The following is a 15,277-nucleotide window of genomic DNA, read 5'->3' on the forward strand; positions in this document are numbered from 1 at the left end:
TTGGGACGGATGGAACGGATGGAGTATTAAAATCCGTGAACCCAAAATACATGTTCTTTTTGAACGGTCGAAGTATTGTGCAGTGCAATCATACGTTACACTATTTCAGGCAGTGATCAATTATGATTTGGCAAAGTAACATGCTACGATGTAGACTGAGACGTGATCTCGAAGGAAATGTACATCGGAACAATTCATATTAGTAATAAAATAGTGGGGGTAGAATTAAAAGAATAAATATTGTGCTCAGATGGGACTTAGATATCTTCAAACATGTCTTCAAAAATAAAAGAATAAATATTGTGCTCAGATGGGACTTAGATATCTTCAAACATGTCTTCAAAAATAAAAGAATAAATATTGTGCTCAGATGGGACTTAGATATCTTCAAACATGTCTTCAAAAATATAGTACACCTACACAATCTTTATAAATATACTTGCACGATTAGTTTAATTATTTCACTATGCGTGTATATGAGTATATCATATGTCTAAGATAATTTAATCAGCTAACTTGATGTATAATTTATATATATATAGTATATAAGTAATTACTCCCTCCGTCCAATATAATTTAGGACACTTTGACCCGACACGGATTTTAAGAAATCTAATAGAAAGTGAGTTGAAAAAGTTGGTGGAATATGAGTCCTACTTCTAAAGTATTAGTTTTATAATAAAATGTGAGTAAAAATGAGTTAGTGGAATATGAGAGCCACTACCAAAAATGGTAAAAATGAATGGGACAAATTATGTGGGACGGTCCGAAATGGAATACTGGATCGAATTATCTGGGACGGAGGGAGTAATAATTTTGATTATTGTTACACAAATAATAACAACTTATTTATATGTTAAATGAGGGAATGGAGGGAGTAATAAAATATGCTTATGTATAAAATAATATTTCTCTTGTCTATGAAAAATAGTACTCCCTCCGTCCTAAGGAAGATGACCCCTTCCTTAGGCGGCACAGGATTTTATGCAACTTTATTTTGTGTGTTGAGAGAAAAAAGTAAAGTAAGAGAGAATAAAATAGAGATAAAAGTGTTTCCATTTTAAGTAATGAGTCATCTTGATTGTGACAAACTAAAAATGAAAGTGAATCATTTTCAATGGAACGGATGGAATATCATTTTGTCATTTTAAAATGTCCAAAAAAAATAGTTTCATTTCTAAAATTGAAAGTTTCTTTCATACTTTTTCCACTTTTTCTTCTCCCTTCTATATTTTATCCATTTTTTTTTCTCTTATGCCGTCCACAAGTGTGATTATTTTTTCAAAACGTGCCAGATATAAACTTTAAAAACAAGCAATGATGGTATTTATCGGTCAAAGCCAACATTATTTGTCCATATAAAAGTATTAATCTCATCCATTAATCTAGTTCGTTGGTTCGCAGGAGTAACTTATTTTCATCTTCTAAATCTCTAAATTGATTTGCAGCTATATATAAGCGTACTTTTATGGTTGAAACGTAAGATACAAAATAACTATGTACTCCCTCCGTCCCTGAAAAATTTATCATCTATTTTCATTTTTTTCGTCCCTAAAAATTTGTCACCTTTCACTTTTATTATTTTGGGTAGTGGCTCCTACCTTCCATTTACTATTCTCACTCACATTCTATTATAAAACTAATATATAAAAATAGGACTCATAAGCCATTAACTTTTCCAATTCGCTATATTTTTTAAAACTCATGTCGTGTCAAATGGTGACAAATTATAAGGGATGGAAGGAGTATGTCATACATGTTTTGTGAAATTAGTGATGTGAAATTAGTGATGTGAAAAAAAAAAGTAAATAATTATATTGAATTATGGACCAGTAAAAATAATAAAATAAATAATTCTTTAAATGATGGGAAAAATAGGAAAAAATTCGCAAAACTTTTTCAACCAACTAAAATCAGTTCGTACACATAATTGAAATTAAATTCTTCGAAATCGAATCTGAAGAACACAGACACGCTCATTTAACACACACACATACAATATAATCACTGAATGCACATTACATGCAATTATTGAAAACACACCACACTCTCTCACACACACACACACTTTCTCTCTCTCACACACACACACAACCAAAAGGTTAAATTTCCGGCAAGATGCATGAATCTTTGTCGTATAGCAACTTCTGAAATCGTTCCATATGTTGTTCGTGCAGCGTGATTGCAAGCAACAAGATCTCCTCATTTTCCTGATCAGGATACAGAAAACTCTTTCCTTCCGAGAGAGCACCGCCGGGACCCACAAAAACAGGCTTCCCCAACCCGAATTCCGCCTTGTGAACTGGCAGCCTTACCCAGCTCGTCACCCCGAAATTGGGGCATTTCACATTGTTTTGGCTTCGAACAATGCCTTCCACATTCCGCATATGCAACTCCAAGTAATCCAAAGCAGACCTCATGTATTCGTCGTCCATTCGAGCAATAGCCTCGTGCACTATCTCCACCGCGAACCTCAACGGCTTCGACACCAGATCCCCAACCAAAGCAAATGCGCCACTGTAAAAGATCCCGTTTCCGAAATAGCCAGCCGGGAGAGGGGGCCGCAACCTCTGCCGCGCATCCACCGGAAACTGCAGCTTCGTCTCCTGATCCAGCGGCAGGCTGCGGGCGATGCTCACGCAGCGCCACACGTGGCCTGCCACTACCTCGTACATGGTGTAATTCACGCCGCCGCTGCTCTCGTTGCATTTTTTCTTGAGCCCGTTGATGAAGTCGCGGCTGAGCTTGAAAGTGGAGAATTTTGGGTCACCGGCGGCGCCGTCGAGAGGGGCTTTGAGCGACGGAGGGGGGTGGTGCTCGATGTGGCGGAACTTGGGCTGCGGGGGCTCGCGCGCCGAGAGGACGCGCCGGTCCAAGGAAACAGTAGGGACGGTGGTTAGGCCGCGAGCGATTTCCGACCACGTCCGCATCAAATTGTTTGCCGAAATCCCGTCCGACGTGTGATGCTCGTTGGCCAAACCTATGCTCGCTCCGCCGCATTTGAACCGAGTTAACTGTGTTGCCAAATTCAAAAATAGGGTTAAAAGTTACTGAAACGGGACGATGTGCACATCAACACCATTGACTTGTGAATAAAAGAAAATTGTATAATTTCATAAAAATAAATGGAAGGTGATGATGTGCTGTGCATTTTGCCTCCAGCCACTACTATTTTGCAACTTAGGGAAATTCACATGAATGAGCTCCAAAAATTGAACTTTTGGAATATATGGACAATAATAGTAAGTAATTGAAATGCACCTTAAGCAGAAGAAGCGGAAAAGTGGAAATTCCTTTCGAGTAATCGACGGTGGGGGTGAGGCCGAGGTGGGGCTTGGGGACGGCGAAATCACCCAAGTCATCGATGGTGACGTCGCATTCTGCCTCCACGAAAGAGACCCCCTCATCGTTGCAGTTGATCTCAATACGGCCGTTGTCGTCTCTTCTCAGCCTGCCTGCATACGGGTAGAACTCAACAAGGGCCTGGCTCAGAGCTTCCTTGAGCGTAGCGGTGTCGAAGAAGCCGGGGCCGCGGTCGGGGCGGTAGAAGTAGACCACCCGACTATGGTAGGTATCGGAGAAAACTAGGTCTAAATTGGAGAGCCACACACTTCCACTCGGTGTTTTTTTCAATGGTTTTACCATTGTTGATTCCTTCACTGTAGTCCTCATCTTTCCTTACTCCTTTGATTCCTATTTCCCTTAGTGTTGAATCTTCTATTTATAGTAAATTTCTTTTTGTTAAAGATTGTACTAGTACTAATTGTTTTGTTTTGGGGTCATCAATAGTTTATGTTTTTTTCTAATAAAGGAAAGGAAGGAAGCATGTGGCACCAAAGAGGACCAATAGAACTACCTACCCTTCTCCAATTGACGAGGATCAGATACGAGAACTCATCCCAAAAAAGCTATCCTGTTGGAAGAAAATTTATTTAGTTTATAAACCACACATTGGTTATTTTTGCAATTTATATGAGAATTGAGTCTATAACCATTGTAGTATTCTCTCCGTCCCACCATAATCAAGTCATTTTATTGGCACAAAATATAAGGAATTTATATTTAAAAAAGTTAAAGTTAAAGTGAAAAGAATAAAATATGGGTGAAGAAAAGGTAGAAGAATGAAAAGAATAAATTAGGTGGTGAAATAAAGTAAGAGAGATGATATTTTTTTATAAAGGAAACGTCTCACTTTTGGTGGGACATCCCAAAATAAAAAGTGACGGGCTTATGGTGGGACGGAGGGAGTATTTTCAATATGGAGGAAAATGAAAAAAAAAAAACTCTATCTATCCCATAAAAATATGGATATATGATATGTTACGAAAATTAAGACAAATTGATAAGATAGTTTTAGTGGATAGTGAGACCCATATTATTATTATTAGTGTTTTGATGATGGTATAAGTTGGATTAAATAACTTGATGTATAGGGATAATAAGTTGGAATAACTTTCCATAACTGTAAATGCCTATGTTTTATGGTAAGGACGAAAATGAAAAGTACATATATTTTTATGGAACGAATGGAGTATAAGTTGATAATATACGATATCGATAATTTGACCAATGCTTCTTGAATCAATATTACAACTGAATTTATTGAGAAAAAATAGGAGAAAAAAATAAATAAATTGACACTAGAAAAATTAATTTTATATAAAGTTCATTAAACATAGATCCAACCAAATTTAAAATAAAATTGTAAAAACTTCTTAAATTAATCAATGACAGTTATTTCAGCACCGTTGATGCACTCGCTGCTCGCAATAAGTACTTCCTTCAGTGTCATGATAGATTTAGACTTGAAGGCCTCTCAACATTGCAGAAATGCTCAATGGCACTAAAGCAACTTGCATACGACACAACTCCAGATTTGTTCAACGATATCTCCAGGTTACCAACGATATTTCCATATTACCAAAAAATGGTAAAGGTGAAAGGTGACAACTTTTTAGGGACGAGTGTAAATGGAAATAAGTGATAAATTTTCAGGGATGGATGAAGTATAATTTAAATCATTCAACACAATTTCTTACTCCCTCCGTCCATGATATAATGTCTAAGTTTAACTTAGCACGAGTTTTAGAAATGTGAAGAAAATTAAGTTGAAAAAGTTAGTGGAACAAGGGTCCACATTTATATAGAGCATTACTTTTATATAATAAAATGTGAGTGTAAATAGTTAGTGGAAAATAAGATCTATTCAATAAAAATAAAAAATAAAAAGTAAGTAGGCAAATGGACAAAAATGGTAAAACTTGACAACATTTTATGGATGGAATGTGTCAGCAAAAAGTGACTAAACTTAATTGGGACGGGTATTTACTACTTTGTTTGAACTATTGAATACTATACTTGCTTCAATTACTCTCTCCGTCCCACTTTAGGAATCTCGGTTAAGTTCGACACGGGTTTTAAGAAATATAAGGAAAAGTTGGTGAAAAAAGATAGTGGAACGTGGGTCCTACTTTTACATATTAGTTTTATAATAAAATTTGAGTGGAAAAAAGTGAGTGGAATGTAGGCAAATGGACAAAAATGGTAAAACTTGACAACATTTTATGGATGGAATGTGTCAGCAAAAAGTGACTAAACTTAATTGGGACGGGTATTTACTACTTTGTTTGAACTATTGAATACTATACTTGCTTCAATTACTCTCTCCGTCCCACTTTAGGAATCTCGGTTAAGTTCGACACGGATTTTAAGAAATATAAGGAAAAGTTGGTGAAAAAAGATAGTGGAACATGGGTCCTACTTTTACATATTAGTTTTATAATAAAATGTGAATGAAAAAAAGTGAGTGAAATGTGGAGCCTATTACCAATTATGGAATATTTCAACCGAAACTCTTAAAGTGGGACATTCAAAAATAATAAATCGAAACTCCTTATCGTTGGAGGAAGGGAGTATTTCACAGTGACACAAATACGGGAAGCTTGCTCGTTATGGCAGACAACTATTAGACAGTTGGAGCCTCAAATTATACCATCATAGCATGGATATTTGATTTGACATTCAAAATTGACAATGACATATATATAAATTGAGAGTACGTAGAATCAATAGGAGTACTTACCTCGGCGTGAATAAGAGCCCATTTTGGGTCTTCACGGTCTAAAATCTCATTTACCATTTTTGGGGTCGTCAATAGTTTATGTTTTCTTCTAATAAAGGAAAGGAAGGAAGCCACGTTAGCTGACGCATGTGGCACCAAAGAGGACCAATAGAACTACCTACCATTCTCGAATTTGATCCTCAATTGGTAAGGATCGAATACGATAATTCATCCCAATTAAATTGAATCATTTTGTTATTTGATAAAAAATAAAATATTCAATTATTTTAATTTTATTCTACAATTATTTTAATTTTATTCTATAGACTACTTTACATTTTTATTTCTCCCTTTTACTTTTTCAATGCAATTTATTAATATGTGCCTAAAAATTATGACTCAACTTAAATGGACGCAAGGAATATATAAAAATGGGATTCACATTCTAAGTCAAATAATTTCTTCAAACCCAGGCCGAGTTAATGCAGAACTATAAATGGCGGACGAAGGGAATTTTCTCACTTTCTCTCTTACATTACCTACTTTTTCTTCTCCTCTTTTAAGTTACCAATTTCTCTTTAAAACTCGTGTCGTCTGCAGATGAGATTATTTTTATGGACAGAGAAAGTACTCCGCCCGTCACACTGAAATGACCTACTTTCCTTTTGTGTTTATCCCAACAAAGATGACTCGTTACTAAAGAAGAAAACACATTTCTCTCTACTTTATCTTTCTTTTACTTTACTTTTTCTACTTCACACACAAAATAAATTTGCATAAATTCACGTGCCGCCCAAGGAAGAGATCATCTTCCTTGGGACGGAGGGAGTATGTTTTATGTGAGCACTTTATATGACTCCTGTAAATTAAGAGAGAGAATAAAGTAAGGATTAAAGTTATTTCCATTGTTAGTAATGGATCATCTTGTTTGAGACAAACTAAAAAAGAGAATGGATCATCTTTAATGGGATATGAATTTAATGGAAAAATCAAAAAGAAAAGTGGATCATCTTCAATGGGCTGGAAAATTTTTGCTAAAATAAAAACTACTCCCTCTGTCCCGCTTAAGATGACACGTTTTCCTTTTTAGTTTGTCCCAACTAAGATGACACATTTCCTTTTTTTGGTAACTTTCTCTCTCCAATTAATACACTCAACCACTTTTTCTCACTCTTATTAAAATATTTATTTTTCTTTATCTCTCTACTTTAATACTTAAAACCACATTCTCTCTCTCCAATTAAACACTTTAACTAATAACTCTTAAAATCCCGTGCTGACTAAGCAATGTGTCATCTTAATCGGGACGGAGGGAGTACTAATTTATTTATAGTTACGATTGATGGATGTTTTGTCAGACATTTTATGGTGTTGAGTCCGGATAGGGATCCTCGTGTTGTCCTCGTGTTGTACTGAAATACACAGCAGGGGCTCCTAACATGTTGAGTCCTCTAGATTTCAGAGGTGTAAATAGTGGGGGATGGAACAGTGTCGTGGCAAATTGTACAGCATGCAATGCTGTGGACAAAATGCATAGTTTTAATTCAGGATTAAATACATGTCATTTTCTTCTATCACTCTATTTGAACTATTGAATACTGTACTTGCTTCAACTAATTTAAACTAACCCAAATATGGAAAGCTAGCTCATTATGGCAGACTACTATTTAGGCAATAGTACTACTAATAGCCCCAAAATTTACCATCATAAGGTGGATATTTGATTTGACATGTCATTTGGGTATGCACAGATTCTAAGTCTCATTTACTTATTTCATACTAAATAAATGGACTCATAGTTCACCTAACTCATAGCATTCATATTTTATTATAAAATTACTAATTAATGTTCCAACTAAACTGAATAATTTTCTTATTGGGATATTCCAATTAAGTTGAATAATTTCCTTATTTAACAAAAAAACAAAACATTCAATCATTTTTACATTATTCTATCAAATACTTTACTCTCTCTTTATCTTTCCTACTCCATCCGTTCTATAGTAGTGGAGACATTTTTTTTCATCACGAAGATTAAAAAAAATTTATGTAAAGTATTAAATGAAAAGATAATAAAGTAGGAGATGAGAAAAAGTAGAGAGAATAAAGAAAGAGAGATGGAAAAGTAAGTGAGAAGAAATGTGTTGACTTTTACTATAAAGATAAATGACTCCACTATTAAAGAACGTACCAAAATGGCAAACTGACTCAACTACTATGGAACCCAGTGAGTATTTTCTTACTCTCTCTTACTTTTTGAACACAATTTATTAATCTATGTGTCTAAAAGTTATGACTCAACTTAGTAGGGATGCAAGGAGAATATAAAAATAGAGTTCACATTCCACTAACTCATTCCTCTATTTTTCTTCACAAAGTCAAACAATTTCTTCAAACTCATGTCAAGTCAATACAGAACTATAAATGGCGGATGAAGGGAGTATATAGAGAAATGATATGTTATATTTCACTGTCCATGAAAAATAGTCTCATTTTATTATTTTGAGTAATCCAACAAAAATTGTTATATTTCTAAAAATGGCAAATTTCTCTCCTACTCTATCCACTTTTTCTCACTGTCTCTCTGACATTACCTATTTTTTCTTCTCATTCTTTTAATTTACCAATTTCTCTTTAAAATTTGTGTTGTTAACAAATAAGACTATATTTTTTATGGACAGAGAAAGTATATTTTATTTAGCGTTTTATATGATCCCTTTCATGGATGACACAAGATTTTATTCAGTTTTATTATTTATGTTAAGTATAGAGAGTAAAGTAAGAGAAACAGAATAAAATAGAGATAAAATTTGTTTTTATTTTTAATAATGGATCATCTTAAATGAAAAAAATTAAAAAGGAAAATGAATCATATTCAATAGATAGAGATTTTTTTGTTAAAAATAAAAACTACAATAGGAATGATTGATGGATATTTCGTCAGACATTTATGGTATTGAGTCCTCCAGGTTTCAGAGGTGTAAATAGGGGGATGGAACACTGTTGTGGCAAATTGTAGCATGCAATGTCGTGGACAAAATGCATAGTTTTAATTAACGATTAAAACTAATACTCCTATTAGTTTTTTAAACAGTAAAACATAAAAAAATAATTCCCTTAGCTATGTTTATCATTCCGAAAAAATGATTAGACAAAAATTAATTATTTCATCCTTGTTTCATTCCTTAAATTATTAGGAATACTAATCAAAATTAGTATTATAGACAAAATTACTTTCCTTAAATTACTTTCTTAGTCAATTACTTTTGTAAGTTTTATTTCTTCATACGGCTAATTGTACACTCCTATATTTTTCATTTTTATTTCATTTGTATAATTATTTTATTTTAGGAATGATTAATTTCATTTTGTGTGATTGGGTTTTAGTAGTGTTGAGGACTAAAACTATTCAAAATATATAAGACCAAAAAATGTTCAGGAAAATCAAATAAAGATATTGTGACATACAAATACTACGTTTAGAACATATAAACATACAAATACTACTACTACCTCGATAATCATATTTTTATGTCTTCTACATCTGATATTTTAGAACATAATAACATAAAGTGAAAATATGCAAGTTGTGCGATTTGCCACAGCCGTGTAAAATTATTTAAGAAAAAGACTGAAAATTCGTCCACATGCATGCTCCATCTATTTCTATCTACACTCTACTTATAGTGTGTTTAAATATCGCGGGTTATTCAATAATTAAAGCTGTGGTACTATTTTTCTTGTGACCAAACTTGTAAAATTGTCGAAGAATTAATTGGTGTATTATGACCAAAACTGGGTCATGCAGCGTTGAATTGCCGTTTAATATAAAAACGGATTTATTGGGACCAGAATTGGGACTGCAGAGTTTCGAATTACGGTCCATAAATCGTTTTTAAATAAGGCTGATTGGGGTGGAAATCACGTTATTTGGTTAATTATTAGTTAATCCCATAATTAATTTTGGACGTAATAGAAGATTACAACAGTTTTTTTCAGTTAAAAAATAGCAATCAGATCTGACTTTGATTATCAACATAGTATATTTGCAAATATCTGCTATTGATATAAGTCTACATGTCTACATGACATGCATACACTTTATTTAATCGATACTAGTAAATTGTCATGACATACATTCTTGCATATAAAATCGTACATTGTTTAATATTTAATTGGTCGAAGGTCACATTATTTAGATTTGATATCTTATGATTGCTGCTTATTTTTTTAATTAGCTGGTTAATTTTGATGGGTATGTTACATGAAGGTGACTGAACAAATTAAATTTATCTTTGATTGCTCAACCACCCTTTATATAGTTAGGAAGCTACAAAAAATGCATCATGCATTAAGATTGTAACTTCAATGTTGTGTTATGCGTTAGTGTAAATAATAATCAGCACGTATTATTAATTTACTCCATTTTGAACTATAGCTAGCTGAACAGACGCATGGTCTAAGGTATATAGTACTACTATAAAATACTACTCCTCCATAAAAAAAAGTTTAACTAGCGGTGGAATTGCTATTTTTGAAGTCAAATATCTATTTTTTAATTGTAATTGATTGTGGCGGTGGAATGGCTATTTTTGAAGTCAAATGCTCTCTCATTCTTTATTTCTAATTAATTGTGCCTATACAATAGTGAAATTATTGAGAAATACTATAGTACTAGCTACTAGTATATTGTATATATATAATATTACTTAATGTGTAAATATTGATAGAATTGATGTAAATATTAATTTTCTCGAGTCTACCCTCATCACTGTTTAAAAAATTGGGATCAGTCCGCCACGAAACAGCTCTTAATTCGCTCCAATCTAAAGACTAAAAAACACATCTTAGTTGATCAGTTTGGTCGTAAATCATTACTATTACCCAATTCAACCGATTTTTTTAACTTTCAAAAATAACTTTAATATATACTCCTTGACTATAGATAACAATTGAACAATAGAAAAGTCATTTAACTTAATCACTTTTAGTGCCACTATTTGACTATATATAACAATTAACATTAAATCCGTCCGAATCCAAATTATCAATAATTATATGAGCTCATTTTAATTAAATACTAGATATTTTTATGTTTAAAGTATTCTATATTCATTAATTAATTTAAGTTTGTTGTTTACTTTAATTAATTAATTTTTTTAGAGTGCTGAATTTTTCGAAATCAATACAAAGATGTTTTCCAAGCCTTTCTAGAAGTAACTCAAAATTAAATTCCTGCTATCTTTGATAGAGCGAATAATACTCCTATTAAATATGTGTAGTCAACTACCCCAACAGTTTTTCCAAAAGACCTTCAATACAATAATTAAATGATCCACAATTCAGCCTTACAATATATATATAGGAAGAATTGTTTATTCAATTTTATGTTATTTCCTTTTAGTTCAATTAAAGATAAATTCAAAAAAAAAAAAAAAAAAAGAAAATCATGTGATTCTTAATAATTTGGTACAGCACCTTCCCTTATCAATATGAAAGATAACAAAGAAAATCAATAATTGATGTTCACGAAAATAAAAAATGAGATGATTGAGGTAGCCAGCAATTAATGAAAAAGGATGGAGGCGGCAGGCAGCGGTTGCGGATAGTTAAGGAGTTGCAGGGATATTGATAAACAAGGGGAAATAAGGCCAGGCAGGTTACATTAATCCATTTGGTTTCTTCAATTTTTCTTCTTTTTTATTTCCTTTAATAGTTGATTTATTTTTTATTTATAAGTATTATTTAATTATCATGTGAAATTATAAATTCCACATCATATTAGCTACCTTGAAACTAAAAGCGTAATAAATCTTTAGAATCATCAGTTAGGGCCAAATCTATTTTCTAAAACTTAATATCTGGTCGTGTCGATTTACAGCAGCAAGTATTTCCGGCTACGATTTATCAATTTAAAATCGCTCTGATCTTAAATAAACAGGTACTTATTTATTTTATTTTAAGTGATTACATTCTAAAGTGTTTCCAGGGTAATATGTGATCTTTTCATCATTTCATGCATGTATTTCTTTTCGGCTTTTGCAACGACTAAAATGTAGTTATAAAAAGATATAGCTATTTAAAATGTATTTGGCAAAAAAAATTATTTAAATATTATATTTACTATCTTATTCGAACCACTATTATTACTTTTTGGATTCAAACCCTAAAGGGCAAAGGCTATAACCTTATGAAGTTTCATACTAATAATAATTCCTAGTATATCTAAATTGATGCATTATATAATGGGCTAAGGCCGGCGGCCTTACCTGAATTGAACATGTATATGGAAATGGGTTTCTTATTAGGCTGGAAGAATAGAAATAGCCCACTAACTAAAAAGAGAAACTATTGAGCCCAAATGAACTATCACAATTATGCTATTTTTGTAAGTATTTTATTAGTGTCACAAGTTGCTCGGCCTAAAATCCATTACTATGATTCGTAATTATAATATTTCAATCATGGGATCGTCCATGTTTCATCGCAAATAATTTATCATGCAAATAGTAAAATAAGAGAAGTAGTTTTTAATTTTTCATCGTTTATATTCTTGTGTTTCGAATTTCTATGCTACTGGCAGAGTTCATTAGTATTTACTAAATCAAAGAGGTTGCACAGGATTTGAGATTATTGGCTTATCTCATATAGTAATCACTAGAAATCGACTTTAGATTATAGATGTCCAATAAGCCACAATAAGCCTGGCGCATCTAACTTAGAGGCCCATTTAAATTCTTATCAAATAAAAAGGGAAAATTTGTGAAGTAAGTCGCGAAATATGGTTAAATTATGTTCCATTTTTCAATTTTCAAAATCTAAAAAATAAATTATGAAGTTTGATATTTTTGCAACTATTTCATCCTCTCTTTATCGTGAATCACGTGCTAATGTGGTAGCTGATTTAAAACACGTTGATAAAACAATGTTGCCAAAATGACAACGTCTAATTAAGTTTGAAATGACATTTTGTCCATGTGTTATAAACCGACTGTCACTCAATGCATACACCGAAATAGGAAAGAATTAGATAATTGAGAAAATTTCAAAATTTGTGATTTATTTTTCAGATCTTGAATAATGTGGTATTAAACCAAAATTGATCACCTATGGTGATTTATTTGCCAATTAACCAATTAAATGTATTTATGATAAGAAATTAAATAATACTCACTCACTTTCTTTGTATCTGAGTCATATTCATTTTTTGGATTGTCCACATTAGCTGAGTCATTTTTTTATTAACAAAAATCAACAGTATCTTATATCTCTTACTTTATTATCTCTCATTTCTCTAAATTCATTTAACACAATTTTCTTAAATCTTGTGCCGTTTCTACATATTACATAGGGACGGATGGAGTAGTATGAAGAAGAATATGGAGAAACAGAATCTCAGTGGTCACCAACTACAATTGAGCTTGAATTAAATTTAAAACCTAAACCAGGTTTAGAGCAAATAAATTGCATATCACGTGATGAATATATTCCTTTAAATCAGGTCAAAATTTCAAAATATATGGTCGGCTGATCCGATTAAGAATGTTAGTAATTTTAAACAGAAACAGCGGTGATTTGCTGTATTTCTACGAACGAAGACTGTAAATTAGGAGATTTAGTAATTAAATTAATAATGATACGGTTAGCATGTAGTCTGTCATTAAGCCATAAAATAAACAAGGAGCCTAATTTCACATGAGATTCCAAGCAAAGTATATCGGAATTCGATACCCAGATATTAAGATATAACTGTATAAACCCCAATTAATAAGTACAAAATCACTGACATGCTCCTTAAATATATTCACTTACCAACTTAATTACTGCTTAATTACGTCTAGCTAGCCTGTAGTGGAGTAGAAGTGTAGAACGCTAAATAATTCTAACACGTATTAACAACAAGGAAAATTGTCAAATATTTTATGGTCATGTCAAATAGAAAAAAGAGATAAGTATTTAACTCTTTTAAAGAGGAACAGAATACCGATTAATAAAGTACACATATTGTAATCAAATAATAAAATTAGTGACCTTAGAGAAATGGAGAAGAACATGATACGAAAATTTTCGCTTTTCCGCATCGCACTATTTATTTAAATTAATTGATCCGTGAATTGGGTTTAGAGCTATCATCTATACTTCAAACAAATATTGAAACTAAAACCAATACTGCCAAATTTAGTGGCCACAGCCTCGAAGTATCTTCTTCTTCTTGTTGATAATATTTAATACGACTCGTTCCTGAAATTTTGTCACATTTTAAACCGGGTATATGTTTAAAGAAATATAATAGAAAGTGAGTTGAAAAAGTTAGTGAAGAGTGAGTCCTATTTTTATATATTATTATTAATTTTATAATAAAATGTGAGTTGGAATAAGTGAGTGGAATATGAAGTCTACTCTACCATCAAACACGGTAAAAAAGTGAAATGTTATAAATTTTGTGTGACAGACGAAAATGGAAAAATGTGACAAAATTTAAAGTACAGTGTAAGTATATAAATGGCTCGACTAGTTTTCATTCAAGTGGGCTTTGAATATTTATTACTTCGATCCCCTCGACGTCACTAGGAAGGGATCACCTCATACATTTGCATACTACATTTTATAATACACCATTAAATAGTTGACAAGTGGATCTTATTTTATGATTAAAAAATTTATTCTACCAATTATTTCCTTCACTTTCTTACATATCATATTTAATTAAAATAATTTTGTTAACTCTTGTTAAAATAATATCATAGGTTAAATTTTACTTTTAAAAAAGATTTATATAAAATCAACGTCTCTCTTGTATAAGATAAACTAAAGCTTTGACCAAATTTTATGTTTTATGTAGCTATTATCTCAATATAAATAAATAAAATTTTATTATATATATTCTATAAAAATAATTATAAAATTTTATTAAGTTAAAAAAGTTGGCATAATTAGTTGACTATATTTTTTTAAAACCCGGTCTCATTATAATAGAATTAACTAATTACGTCAAACTTTTTTTTATTTAAATTAAAATTTTGCAATTATTTTATGGAGTACTATGTTTTGTATATTATTTTGTTTATTGATAATAGCTATATAAAACATGAAATTTGGTCAACTTCTAGTTAAGTACATTTTTATATAAGATCGACATCTTTTACAGATATTAAAAATTAAACAATCTCAATAAAATTAGAAAAAGAAATAAAAAATAAATATTTTTAAATTTTT

General features: G+C 31.8%; 1 protein-coding gene across 1 annotated transcript; it reads right to left on the reverse strand.

The window, feature by feature from the left end:
- Positions 1-1,895: 1,895 nt before the first annotated feature.
- Positions 1,896-3,727, reverse strand: LOC125196354 (shikimate O-hydroxycinnamoyltransferase-like). The gene is made up of 2 exons (XM_048094850.2): positions 3,262-3,727; positions 1,896-3,014 (listed from the first exon to the last, which is right to left on the reverse strand). The coding sequence occupies exons 1-2, from the start codon at positions 3,670-3,672 to the stop codon at positions 2,103-2,105; spliced, it is 1,323 nt and encodes a 440-aa protein (XP_047950807.1). The 5' UTR covers positions 3,673-3,727; the 3' UTR covers positions 1,896-2,102.
- Positions 3,728-15,277: the final 11,550 nt, after the last annotated feature.

This window comes from Salvia hispanica, chromosome 4 (assembly GCF_029641045.1).
Source record: "Salvia hispanica isolate PSC_SH4W2 chromosome 4, Shi_PSC_v1, whole genome shotgun sequence".
Classification (NCBI taxonomy): Eukaryota; Viridiplantae; Streptophyta; class Magnoliopsida; order Lamiales; family Lamiaceae; genus Salvia; species Salvia hispanica.